At 45.5% G+C, this 13,908-nt stretch overlaps 1 protein-coding gene across 1 annotated transcript; it reads right to left on the bottom strand.

The window, feature by feature from the left end:
• Positions 1-4,097: 4,097 nt before the first annotated feature.
• Positions 4,098-11,882, bottom strand: GSTO1 (glutathione S-transferase omega 1). The gene is made up of 6 exons (XM_054072129.1): positions 11,714-11,882; positions 11,517-11,625; positions 9,696-9,918; positions 8,145-8,246; positions 6,207-6,313; positions 4,098-4,598 (listed from the first exon to the last, which is right to left on the bottom strand). Exons 1-6 carry the CDS (start codon positions 11,745-11,747, stop codon positions 4,445-4,447), a joined length of 729 nt encoding a protein of 242 aa, XP_053928104.1. The 5' UTR covers positions 11,748-11,882; the 3' UTR covers positions 4,098-4,444.
• Positions 11,883-13,908: the final 2,026 nt, after the last annotated feature.

The following is a 13,908-nucleotide window of genomic DNA, read 5'->3' on the forward strand; positions in this document are numbered from 1 at the left end:
GAATAATGCCAAGGATGTCAGGCTTCCCAAGAGTATGAATCAGCAGGAACACAAAATAATTATTCTGTCTATCTCTGCTTAACCCCCCACACCACCACCACCTTTTTTGTGACAAGCCCCAAATATTGCTTATAGATGTTGCTCTTATTGGCTGAACCAGAAATCTCCTGAATTTCCAGTTCAGCTATAGGAATCCTCCTTACCTGCTTGGTTTGCAGGTATCCATAACCAAGTTCCAGCAATCACCCACCACCACTTAGCCTCCTGCTTTACCACTTTCCCTAGTTTAAGGGAATGGCGGCTCTTTGTGCTCTGGAAGGAACTACAAAGCTAGTCATGAATTGATACAATAAAACTACCACTGTTTCCTTGGGAACATGTCCTCCAGTCCCACAGAATAATCTGCACACCTTTAATTAATAACTCAGCCTTCCAGTGACTGCTGAGGCTCAATCAGCATCAAACAGGTCTAAGAAGCAGCTGGCTTAAGAGTTGCAGCACAAGTCTACCTAGCCAGGAGTTACACTTCCCAAGAGTTAACCACAGGCTGCGGTAAATGGAGCCTGGGAGTTCAGTGGCCCAGGATCATCAGCAATCCTGGTTGTTTTAGTGCAACTTTGTTATTTAGAAAAAACAAACAAACCAAAATAAAACTAAACCCACCATACTTTAAAGCTGTCTGACAAGCTCAGCAACATTTTCTCCGCTGAGTCATTAATTTCCTGGAGCATTTCTATTCTTTTCCTTGTGTACATGTTCTGTGTTTCTGTGTAACGGAAGGGGTAACATCAATATAAAATCCTTTTCAGAAGGGCATTTTGCAGATTTTTGGTCCATGCCATGGCCATTATTATGGTATTATCTGCCAGAGAGAAGGCAGAGGCTAACCCTAGCCACCAGAGACTGGTTTTACTCTTCTCTTCTAGTAGTAAAACAAGTTTTCCTCTAGGCTTTGACCTGGATTCTTTCTTCAGAGATTCAAATTCTTGTTTTCCTTATTTGCAGGCCTTCTTAAAGCCCTGATTCCAATGTGTTGGCTTTCACTCTAAGCCTAGTAGCCTAGAGTGTCAACATACAATTACAGCTACAGTGCAGTCCAGCAAATGTGCTTCCTGCACCTGTCGACAATATTCTTTAAGACAGACAAAAGCACCTGAGGTAACTACTTTAGAGGTGTGCTTTATGGCTAGAGATTTATCCAGCACACTTAGACATGGGTACCTGTATTATGCTTGGTTGGTGTGTAAAGTCCTGGGAAGTCCTTCACAACTTGAGCAAAGGAACAGATCATTCCAAGCTTGGCTAATCAAATAGGAGCAAACCTCTCAGGTCTTTTCCTCAGTCTCATCAATATGCAATTGCCTTTCACTTGCAACTGTGTTTTAAGAAAGGAGCTGTCTTTTATGAATGATTGTACCCCACTGGCACCATATGGGGTTTGTGCACTAAAAGCTCTACATTGTAAACCTGAAAAGGGTATGCATATTAGCCTTTCCCTCCCACTGCTGCATGGTTAATTCCTCTGTTTCATGTTTCAGGTCTCTCTCCCCTTCAACATTCCATTTCTTCTGAAGTCAAAACTCCCAAGAGAAACTTCACCAAAAAAAAAGGCTAATTTTTTACTCAGATTAAGAAAGCAGTGCTCTCCCTTCCAGCTGGATGCATCTCTCATCTCAGTTTTTATTACCACTTTAAAATAATCCCTGAGAAGAGAGATGAGTTTGTAGTGGTGTGCTTTGACATTTTTTCAGCACATTGAGCGTAAATATCTGAATATGTGGAAGTTATACAAAGCAGATCGAGTCTGTCATGCACTAGAAAATGTCCACTAGCTCCTGGTAAGTAAATACAGTACTTGCTGTACAATCCGATCCACAGAAGATTTCAAAGGAGACCTCTGACCGAAGGGCAGAGCCGTTCATCTGCTTGATCCTTTTATTGTTAATGTCCATCTCTTTCCTCTGTTGACCCAAACTGAAGACAGGGGCTTTCCTTTCTTAGTCTGTAACACCACATGTCCTTTACAACTATCCACTGTGAAAGGAGCGAGCCAGTCCACTCCAGGTAACTTTTCCTTTCCTTTGAAGACCTTGCCAAAGTATTGCATGCTCATTACCACACCAAGAACGTTTTTCCTGAGGTCTCCATTTCTTGACGTGCTGTAATGAGTTCAGGACCCCAACTGTCTGCCTGGGGCTTTAGAACACTGGCATTTTATACTAAATTATAAGGCAGAATATTTAATTTTGCTTTTCCTGCTGAAGTAGCATATTTATAATGGTACACTGTGCAGCCACTAAATAAAGATGAGGAGAGCACATCTTTCTGTTCAGACAGCACAGTCTCTGGGTTACCATGGTCTGGCCCTAGTGAGTTCAGGTTTTGGATGCCAGTCTCTGCTCTTAACTCATTATTGGATCCCCCTAATGTCACATCTCCCACTAGCATCCAATAATACAGTGGAGCAAACTGCAACACATTCCTAGCATGTTTATAGAAGCCAACTTAGAGCCTGCTAAGCTAACAGCTTTAACAAGCCCTACACAAAGCTGAGCAGCTAATAAAACCAAAAGGTTCTGCAGCTGATCCTTGCAAGTTTGCCACAGATCCCACCGACACTATTTCAGGGACAGCGGCTTCATGAAACCCTGCTTTCATATAAGGAAACAGCCTAGATCCACATTCTAACACCTTTCAGCTTTATGTTTCCTCTGGGTTCTCCAATGCCAACCTACAAAACATGCACAGCATGGGATCTGGACTGAGAAATTTTTTTAGAGACCATCAGGATTCTGGAAGGAACAGCAGAGTAATTTGTATTTCTCTAAGTAGTGCCAGATGGGTTTAAAAAGCCACAAAGATAAACAGGAGGGGAAAACCTGCATAGTTTAAAGCTAGTAAGAGCATAAACAGTCCCCTCCAATAACTGCAAGCTGACAGACCAAGTTCCTGACAATCCTCTTCCCTCATCAAATCTGTCTTTTATATCTGTTTTCCTACTTGAAGTTACACAGCATACACCTCCTCACAGTCAGTGTGATGGGGCAGAACACGTTGAAGGTAAAAAAGATTAGTCCTGTTTTCTTCCAGAAAAGCTCCAAGGCACTCAGTGCCTCAATTATCAGGAAAAGCACAAACCACCTTCTGCTATGCTACCTACAATATCTCCCTACAATAGAGACAGATAAGACAGTCTTGTGTATATAATGACAACGGCCTCAGTCTCACAGGAACCACAGCCCTGTCCTTGAACACACTGCTTTGCGTTCTTTCTTTCTGCATGCTTATTTCCTGGAACTGTGGCCAGTTTGGGTTGTTAGTGGTCTGCCAGAGAAAGACACGTCTGAGCAACATCAGAATGGGTCACAGTTGTTTTAATCTCCTATGGGAGGATTAGAAAAAAAAAAACACCAATAAAAGAGGAAGAAGTCCTTCCTGTAACAACTCTTGATTCACAAAATCTTGTCCCCACTTCGCTACATTAGTATATAAGACAGCTTTGAAAGATGTCCAACTGCAAAGCTCTCTTCCAGCAAGCAAATGGTAGTATCAGAACATATTCTGTCACCAACAGCAAGACACCACCAGTAACTCATGCTGACTGAACTCCTCCTACCTCAGTTCTCCAATTTCACCTACTTCTTGACATGTATAGCAACACTGAGTTCTGGAGCAGAACAGAAAATAAATGTCCTTCTGCTCTGTTTTCTGTTAGCTGTACTCCCAACTCCAGCCTTCAGGATAACTGAGACTAGGACCTAGACTAAACACACCACTACTACAGGAGGGCAGAGAAGCGTTATAACCACACAATCCTCTAGCAAGTCTAGCCTAAGTTGGAAGCCATTACTAGATGGTCCCTGCAAAAATGACTTCAGCAGGGTTAAATGGATAGGGTTGCAAGTTCAGTGGTTTGGCAGCAGTGGTGTCTAAAGAGGAGGACAGTTTGTACTGGGTAACTGCATCACCTTCAGAGACCACACTATCTGTTTTAGCCATCACAGTGCCTTACTCCTCTCTGCACAACCAGTTCAGCGACTAACAGCTGCCTGGAAAGAGGAAGAAAAAACTGCATTTAAAGACAACTTTGTTTTCTTTTTATTTATTTTCAAGATGCCAGTATTACAACTTCTTAAACCAAGTAACAGGGGCAGTTCAGGGACTGCCAGCCAGCAGTGTCTGAAAAAAGGCCAGAGATAACAGAACATCATTTTTCTTCACAATATCCATGGCCAGCAATGACTTTCGATCTCCTGCACAAAGGCAGCACACCCTCCACCTGACAGGAAGGAGTTCAAAGAAGGTTTCCCAGCCTTTTCGACACAGATTTATTCCCCATTATGAAATGCAACTACAGAAGAGTCCACACCAAGTTACACTAGATCTCCACAGCTCATGCTCAAACAAGCACTGACACTTCAGCAAGCACAGGCCTGTTGGCGCCTCAGAGCCCATAATCGCATGCCTCAGGGCTGTTCTTCACATAGAGCTCGAGGTAATCTTTGTATATCTGTGGGTCAGTCATCGTGGCCTTGACAGCAGGATCCTTCTTCATGGCCTCCATCCACCGTTGGAGCTTTGGAGTGTGACTCAAAGAGCTACAGGAAAAGGAAAGAGACTGAGTAACGTAAATTGGAAACTGGGAGAACATAAAGGAAGCAAAACAGCTTGAGAGGTTCTATTTTAGTGCTTGTTTTGCTTTCTCTCTCACACTATAATGTTCAGCTCAGAGCATGTGAGGGAAATACATATCAGATCATAGAAGAGAGACTAGCATTTGGAAAATTAAAGAATTCTAACAGACCTCATGCACTCTGCAAAGCTGAGCAAAAGCATAAATGAGCACTTACTGTGTGCCTAAATTATCCCTGCTGCAAAACACACAGTTCCAATTTATCACCTAATTGGAGCTAAGGGCAGAGGCTTGTGCACCACTGCCTCCCTCTGGAATGCTCTGTTAATAGCAATTCTTGAATCAAATGTTATGTGCAGTGATGAGTTTCTCCTTCACAACCCAAGCCTTTTCTCTCCTCGCTTGCATACCAAGATAAGCTCTGCAATTTGTACTACCCTGCAATCCAGTAGCCCAAATCACAGACACAGTCCACTGAGGAAACTGAGGATTTGACTAACAGACTAAATCCATAAACACATTTGAAAAACAAAAAACACATCCAACTGTGTGCCAAAGGGAAAGCTTAACAGTGTAAAGTTTTATTTTCACTCCCTTCTGGCAGACTGGCTCAAGAACTTCGCATAACAATTTCCAACTCTCAAGTTTAGTTAATGCATAACTTCCCAGGTAGCTTCTTTTCTTAACATCCAATGGCTCAGATATGCAATCATTCAAATACTTTCATGACTCTAGACCTATGCTCCAATATTGCTTGTAATATTTCACCTTCCAATCAAGGACCACACAGGAGACAAAGCAGGTCATCAATCTATACGTAAAGACCTCATTTTGCAGTGCCCTGCGTTTCATTGCTAAGGATTCCATTGCAAAGGATTGGTCTTCAAGAATGGTTCAGGCACCAGGACAAGACTAACTGTTCTATACTCTATCCTCTGCTTTTATTACCCACTTCCTCACACAAGTCAACTCTTTAGTCCTGTTTTAAGCCAGCTATAAAACAGCTTTCCTTTTATACCCTTTCCCTATATATTAATGCAATACCATGGCAATTGGAGCTGTTTAAGAAAGTAACAAAAACATTTATTTACATATTAAAAAATACTCTTGCAACAGGGCAGATCTGCTTGCTACAGCAAGGTAGGATACAGTTTACCCATCTCAAACCAAAATCATCCTCCTTGTCAACCTAGGATTTCCAAAGAGTGGCAGAAGCGTGCATTTCAAGTCAGAGGTTTTGGATCAAGAAATTTGAACCTAAGCCTCCATAGCCCCATCCCATTCAAATAAAAACCATTTTCTCTGTGATGTTAGGGATGGAGAGGAAGTCCTGCATTTTGACCACTTCTTCCAAATCTGTCAAAATTGTTCGGTAGTAAAACAGACTCAATGAAAGAAAGGCCTTTTATAGAGAACAACTAGTCTTTCTTTTGAGAAGATGCTTCCCCCAAACTGCAACAAAATACAAACTTTCTTGGGCAGCCCCCAAGAGTAGCCCTTTACTGCAGAGCGTATGCAGAATATTTATGCTGAGGCACTTCAGTACACATCAGAAACTAGGCAAGGTACTCACTCCTTCAGATGGAATGCTTCCAGACGTTCAAACCACGGCCAGATCATGTAGTCAAACATGGAGATTGAGTCCCCACCATAAAACACAGTGCTGCGTTTGGACAGAACCTGTTGGGGGCAAGAGATGAGAATTGCCCTCAGAAGGAAAATTACCAGAGCAGGAGTAACAAAACATTCCCACCTCGTAGTAGAATGTAAGCATACAGAAGGGATCAGACAGCAAATAATGCAGATACAGCACGTTTCTCCTGTGCATGCAATATCCGGGGAGTCAGAGGTAATCAGTAAAGCCAGTCTAGCAGCAAGCTTACCTATTTCATAAATTGTAAGACCAGCTCTTCTCAAGTAGCTCAAAACTGTCACAGAATATTAATCACTAGAGAGCTGCAGCTTGTGCGCAAATGAAAAGTAATTTAGCTCTCAGAATCAGTCAGCTTATGATTTCTTATTTGTCAAAAAGCATCAATGGCACTAATTACCTAACATAAAAATGCATGTGTATTTCTTGAGCAATAAATCCAGGTAAATGAGAACACCATTTTATCGGGGATTCTTTTCCCACAGCTCTTGAGGCCAAGCGGTATCAGGAAAGCATTTACAACATTACATCTAAAACTGTATTTGATTCCAGGTGCAAAGGGAACAGGAACCAAGTACAACACCCACACACACCAGAGAGATCCTCATGGCTCAGCACAGAAAGCAGGGCCACAAGGAATGCAGCAAGTTCTCCTGTTGCATTTACAATTCTGATACATTTAAACTGCCGTGGTCACCCAAGCTTTACATGCTTTGAAGAAGCTCCAGAGCTTGGCCTCTTCTATCACTAGAATAATCCCCCTGTTTTCAGGCACTTTGGCATTTTAAACATAGAACTTGAAAGACCTTACAAATCTTTGTCTTCAGATCAGGACACATAACACATTTGCACAACACTCTTATGGTGTTTACTCCCTGTCCCCTAACCCCCATGGATCTAGCAGAAATTTTAAAGCAGCTCTTCAGGAAGCATTGAGCTACATGAATTACCAGGTGTCTGGCAGAATAAGACCTGGCAGTTGTGCTGTCCTAGAGACAGAAACACAGCTCCCTCTGTCGAGTGGCAGCAAACTAAATAGAGCAGTGTTTCCAAACACTTTCCTTCCTGAACTTCTTTTGCAACAGGCTCATGGAGGTTTGCATGGCTCTGGTTCTTTCCTCCCATCGTCAGCTGACTTTCAGCTGCTGCTGCAAAATCCTTCAGGGTACAGTAAAGTAGAGACGCTGAAGGAGCAGCAAGTATTTCACAGTATTAATAGAGTAGGAGGAAGGTTAATTCTTCATTAATGTTTAATAGATTTGTATTTCAGGGAAGTGAAACCCACATGGCTTTCCCCAAGAACTCATTTGTCATCTGCACTACTCCAGCCTCTGCCTGATCAGACAGACAAAGCTACTCTGAAAACAATTTTACTTTGGCAAGTCAAGGGGGTGGGGAAGCAGAATGCCCAGGAGAATTAGGAAGGTACTAGAAAGCTATCAGTAGATTTGCACCTGAAGAGAAATGCTATGGAGGAATGCTTCTTCATTGAGTCAGACAAGCAGAGCTACAGCACAGATGCTTTTCAGAAGCTCAGACTCCTCAGCCCTTGCTTTTAGAACATCCTGCAAGGTCTCCTTACATGTAAAGCACAATAAAGACATCTAACACAACAGTAGTGCACTAGAATTCAAACTCCCAGAGTCCACACAGCCTTCACCATACAGAAATTCAGTGTAGCTATGTGGAATTTATTCCAATGGTGCTGTTGTGCCTCCTAGGCTTGGGGGAATATATTAAAAGGCTGTTCATTGCTTTAAGTACCAAATGAACAAGAAGAGATCTAGCTCCAAAGACCAGAGCATGAAACAGTATTGTACAGTGGCTGGCAACCTGCTCATCATCATGAAATACTCTCACCTCTTCAAGTTTGCCAAACTTTTCAACAATCTCTGCTTTCAGCGCGGTGCTGTCCTGTCCATCTTTGACTGCCACATAATGCTTGAAAACCAGAGATGGTATCTATACAAAAGAAAAGATAAAGTTTTTAATGTTCCTATTACAATAACACAAGTCACTCAGAGCTTAAGGTGTGAAGATACTAGATGCAAGTTAAATGCTTGTTGTAAATTGAGAGCAGCCCGCAGAGAAAGACTTGGTGGTACTGGTGGATGAAAAGCTGTGCATGAGCCAGCAATGTGCACTTGCAGCCAAGAAGGCCAAACATATCCTGGGCTGCATGAAGAGAAGCGTAGCTAACAGATCAAGGGAGGTGATTCTGCCCCTCAACTTTGTTCTGGTGAGACCCCACCTGGAGTCCTGTGTCCAGCTCTGGAGTCCTCAGTACAGGGAAGACATGGACCTGTTGGGAGCAGGTCTAGAGGAGGGCCACAAAATTAGAGGGCTACAACACCTCTGCTGTGAAGAAAGGCTGAGAGTGTTGGGGTTGTTCAGCCTGGAGAAGAGAAGATTCCAAGAAGACCTTACAGCAGTGTTCCAGTATTTCAAGGAGGGGGGCTACAGGAAAGATGGGGAAAGATTTTTTAGCAAGGCCTTTTGCAATAGGTCAAGGGGTAATGGTTTTAAACTAAAAGGGGAAAAGATTCAGACTAAGATATAAAGAATTTTTTACGATGTGGGTGGTGAGACACTGGAGCAGGCTGCTCAGAGAGGCGGTAGAAGCCCCACCCCTGGAAAGGTCAGGTTGGATGAGACGCTGAGCAACGTGATCCAGTTGAAGATGACTCACTGCAGGCAGGGTTGGACTAGATAATCTTTAAGAGGCCCCCTCCAACCCATATCCTTCTTTCCCCTCCTTTGCCCGCATTTCTTTGCATTTTCCATTGTGTTCTTTTCTCTGCTGCTTCATATCCAGGCTAACTTCTTTCACTTCCTAGGTCCTTCAAAGAGCATGTGATTGTATTATCTACATCTAGAGTACAGAGAGGTTACTTCCAGTCAGCCATAATGCCCACATCCAATCCCTACTGAGAGCTGAAACCAGCCTCCTTGTACATGTCCCATGCCCACAGCCAGCTGCCATCTCTTGTGCATGGTTGTAGGCTCTCCCAATCAGGCACTCTTCCCATTCTGCATTCATATAGTACTTTCTACAGAAAGACTCAGATCAAAATACAGCAATTGTCACTGCCTAAATCTCAGCTAGTTAGGTCTACCAAACTCTCCTCTATGATGGGATGCTCAAAATCCAGCCTCAGTCATATGTATCACCAACAGCTTAGCTGCCTTCCTCCATCCATCCCCACACATAAATGCTGGGAGCAATTCAGGTACACAATGGTTTGTTTGTGCTCACAGGCCAAGGCCTCCCATAGCCCCTTTGGTTATTTAAAAACTTCTCCCAGACACAAGACCTCTCTCTCAAAAGATAAAAGCAGTATTGCAACAGAGCTGCAGCTTTTGGCACTATAGTAAAGAAACAAACACAATCCCACCCTGATCAAACAGTACCTTTGAGAACTGTTCCAAGAGCATCTTCTGAACAGCTCGCTCATATGGGTCTGAAGGCATCAGCTTCTTCCCCGGAAATGCTTCATCCAAATATTCGCAAGTGATTGGGGACTCGCAGATCAGCTGGCCCTTGTTGGTCTCCAGCACAGGAACCAGCCCAAAGGGGTTCTTCTCAAAGAACCAGTCAGGTTTATTCTTCAGATTGATGTTGATTACTTCATGGCTAAAAGGCGAAAGAAACAAGATCCAAACAGGTTTGGTTCTGCCACAGCCCAGTCCATGCCATGGTAGAGTCATTACACCTCAACAGCTACAGCGCTCCAGACGCTGAATCCTTGCTCCCTTGCTTTCCTTAGTCTTCCCTGACATCCTTTGCAGAACTAAGCATTTGACTTGTAAAAATACTGCCAGTGAGCACTTCCCTTTGCTGGAGGAAATCAGCACTGACTTAAGACAACATGAACAGTCCGCAAGCACACAGAGGCAGCCCTCACAGTCATGCTAAAAAACAAAGGTCAAGCAGCACGCTTATCACATGCAGGATCGAGTACATTCTAAGAAAGGAGCACTTGACTGCAAATAAGCTACAGTGCAATTAAGAAATGCAGTGGAACTTTAACGTGACCCTAGTCCAAAGAGGAAATCTGAAAGGCATCCTGCCTACTTATCTTCCCCATGTATGAGCTCACACAGAATAGGTGTGCATGGTAAAGGCAAAATAGATATGGATAAAAAAGACACATGGGAATATGTCGATGTTATATTAACAAAACATGTTATATGTTGTTATATATGTGACCCCAGAAAATTCCTAATTCCAAAGGTCTGCTAAACACAGCTGAACCTTCAAAACAACTGAAAGGCACCTACCATGTTTAGGTAGCAATAAAACCCCTCCAAATTCACTATACTAAAACAAACCTCCCAGCTCCAAAAATCAGTCCAAAGACATTAGGTAAAAACAAAATTAAGCTGACTTGGAAGTTTTAATGCACCTAGTCTTTGGGAAAAAAAGACCCAAGAAAAAAAACAAAGCTATCAAACCAACCCAACTTGCACCTTGCTATCAGCAGGCCCAAGTGGCCAGCTCCACTATGCTAAGAACTACTCCCAACTGGTTAACAAACTGTTGGCAGGCCTGGGACTTGCTGGGAATCAGCAGGTGGAAAACCTTGTTACTTTGAAGCTGCAAAGTGAAGGAAGCATTGATCCATTTAAAAATACTGAAATATCATGGTTATCTTGAAAGAGAAACAAACAGGAGTGCTGAATTCCGTTCATTTACTACAACAAGGAATGAGAAAATGTTGCAGGAACACAGGACGATTCCTCTTTTAAAAAGGCCGCTCACTCACTGTCGTGTTTCGCTGGGCAGTACTGTAACAGAAACTCTGAATATTCCCATCTCACACACTTTTTGTTGCAGCTTGTTCCAAAACCAAACATCACCAGATGTTAACGGTCTACTCACACTTATCCAGGACAAGTTCAAATGCTATGACTGCAAATATTTGGGATGGCAGGTGAAGAAAAAAGTCAGGTCAGAGTTTTTTCCCTAGGAATTTACTTTCGGCCTTTACACAGCTGATTTCCTACACAGCACAGTTATTTCCCACTTCAACAAGATCCCTGGAGGTGTTCAAGGCCAGGCTGGATGGGCCCTTGGGCAGCCTGATCCAGTGGGAGGTGTCCCAGCCATGGCAGGGGCTGGAATTATATGATCTTTAAGGTCCCTTCCAACCCAAACCCTTCTACCAGTTCTCCCCCAGGCTCCTTTTCCCCAGCCCCTCACCGCGTCCCCCAGCCCGGGCGCGGCCTCACCTGATGCCCTTGGCGCGGAGGACGAGGCGCGTGCGCTGGGCGAAGGGGCAGAAGCGCATGCTGTAGAGGCGGAGCAGCCCCTCGGGCACGGGCCCCGGCGCGGCGCTGCCTGCGGGGACACGACAGGAGGGACGGAGGGAGGCAGAGCCGCGCGTCGCCCGCCCCGCGCCCGGCCCGCCCCGCAGCCCGCGGCTCACCCCTGCCCAGGCTGCGCGACTGGTCGCCCGACATCGCTCGGCTCTGCTCGGCTGAGTCCCGCTCTGCTGTGCTCTGCGGAGCTCTGCGCTGCCGCTCCCCGCTGCGCTGTGCCGCTCCGCGCCCGGCCCGCTCTGCCGGGTCCTGTAGTGCCGCGCCACGCCCGGCCCGCGGGGAGGCGGGATGGGGGTGGGACGCCCCTCTGCCCTCCCCTTTCTCTCTCCCTCTGCCTATCTCTCTACTTTTTTCCGATCCCCCCTTCTCTCGTTTCCTGTGCTTTTCTTTCTCACACTGTCCTTCTATCTCTTCCTCTCCCCCCTCCTTCTCTCCCCCTCTTTCTCTTCCTTCTCTCTTTCTCTCTCTTCTCCCCCTCCTTCTCTCCCCCGTTTCTCTCCCCTCTTTCTCCTCTTCTCCTCCTCTCCTCCTCTCCCCCCTCCTCTCTCCTCTACTTTTCTCTCTCCTCTCTCCTCTCCCCGTCCTTCTCTCCCCCGTTTCTCTCCCCTCTCTCTTTCTCCTCTTCTCCTCCTCTCCTCCTCTCCTCCCTCCTCTCCCCCTCTCCTTTTCTCTCCTCTCTCCTTCTCTTCCCCTCTCCTTCTCTCTCCCCTCTCTCCCTCTCTTTCCCTTTTCTCTCTCCCTCTCCCTTTCTCTCTCCCTCTCTCCCACTCTCCCTCTCTCTTACCCCCGCTTCCTCTCTTCCCCTCTCTCTCTCTTTCTCTCTCTCCCTCCCTCTCTCACAGGGCAGGAGGGGTACCCCAGGGGTCCCTCCTTGAGCTGAGTGTCCTCCTGCAGGACACTCCCGTTTGCTGCCACGGGCACTGTTCAGCCCCACTTAATGCTCTCTATATGCACAGCATAACCCACTGTGTAAACGGGACACCCATGGCAAACCAGCAATACATCTGTTGTTTCCAAGCAGTGCCTCCTGCAGGAGGTGAGACAGAGGACTTCCCTCACCGCCTCCTCCCTGGACAGGGCCTCCTGTGCCAAGCCTTCCTCACCGCATCACCCATTGCCCTCCAAAACTCCATCCAGTCCAGTCCTGAGGATAACAGAGGAAGGCTCTCTCTCCTGCAGCTGTTCTGCCTCCTGATGAAACCCCAGGAGAGACAGTGGACAGCCGTTAGATTTAATTTGATTATGACCTTGCAATCATGCTTCCTTCTGCAGATGTGACCTGTGGGAGCATCAGCATCTGCACAAAGCAAAAAAGAGACCGAAGCACAGACTGAAGGCCTCTCTGTCCCTTTCACTCTCTCTGCAGTTGAGGTGCTTCCTGTAGTACTTCCTAGTACCATCTTTTCCGGGGGTATAACTGGAAATGGAGGAGCTTTCCTCTTAATGCGTTTCACACAGAATCAAGCTGCTCCATGGTAAAATGCTGCCCTTCTTGGGACTCCACACTCTTCCACCCAGCCTCCAGGTCAGAGCTGTGCATGTTTGTAGGGACCCGAGGGCTGGGGCACCTGCAGCCAAGGAGAGGGAAAATGCTGGCTCTCCTGGCAATGGACACGTCTTTGTCAAACCCCGAAGCTAATGAATGGAGGAAATGGAGTCCCTCCAGCCTGCCTAGTGGATCCATGCTTGCACGGTGGGGAAGCTTTGGCTGTTGATTACTTTTGGTTTGGTTTTGAGCTGGCTGTCAGGCATCGTGCAACAAAATCAATATCTCTGGGGTGATCTTTCCTGCAGCAAACTCTGAGATGGCCACCAGGAAAGCAGAGAACCCAACACCATTTGAATAGAGCAGTATGATTTCTATCAAGTCATTGCCATTTTGTTATGTAATTAATGCACAGCTCAATGGTGAAAGAGAGCAGTAACTTGTTGCACAAGCCTGCCTGCCCTCAGCAAACAGAGGCTGTGCGTAAAATGTCCTTTGCCCACAAAATACTTTCTCCTACCACTAAAAACCCGTGTTAGAGGACATTTCTCAATTGTCTGAGCACCTGCCCTTAAGGAAGCTTCAGCAACATTTTGGGTCATGACAAAAAAAAAGAAAATGTACTTTAAGTTTCTTTAAGCAATTAAGAACAACACAGGCAGCCTGCTAACCTGCAGCCCAGAGACAGGCACGTAGGAGCTCAAAGATCTGCATGCTGTGGCACCATGGAAAACCAAACTGTTTCCCTCATCCTGTCTCAGCTGTGCAGAGTCCAGAGCACTCCTGGAGAGGGGTGGGGGGACAGGAGTGCCACCC

This window comes from Cuculus canorus, chromosome 7 (assembly GCF_017976375.1).
Source record: "Cuculus canorus isolate bCucCan1 chromosome 7, bCucCan1.pri, whole genome shotgun sequence".
NCBI lineage: Eukaryota > Metazoa > Chordata > Aves > Cuculiformes > Cuculidae > Cuculus > Cuculus canorus.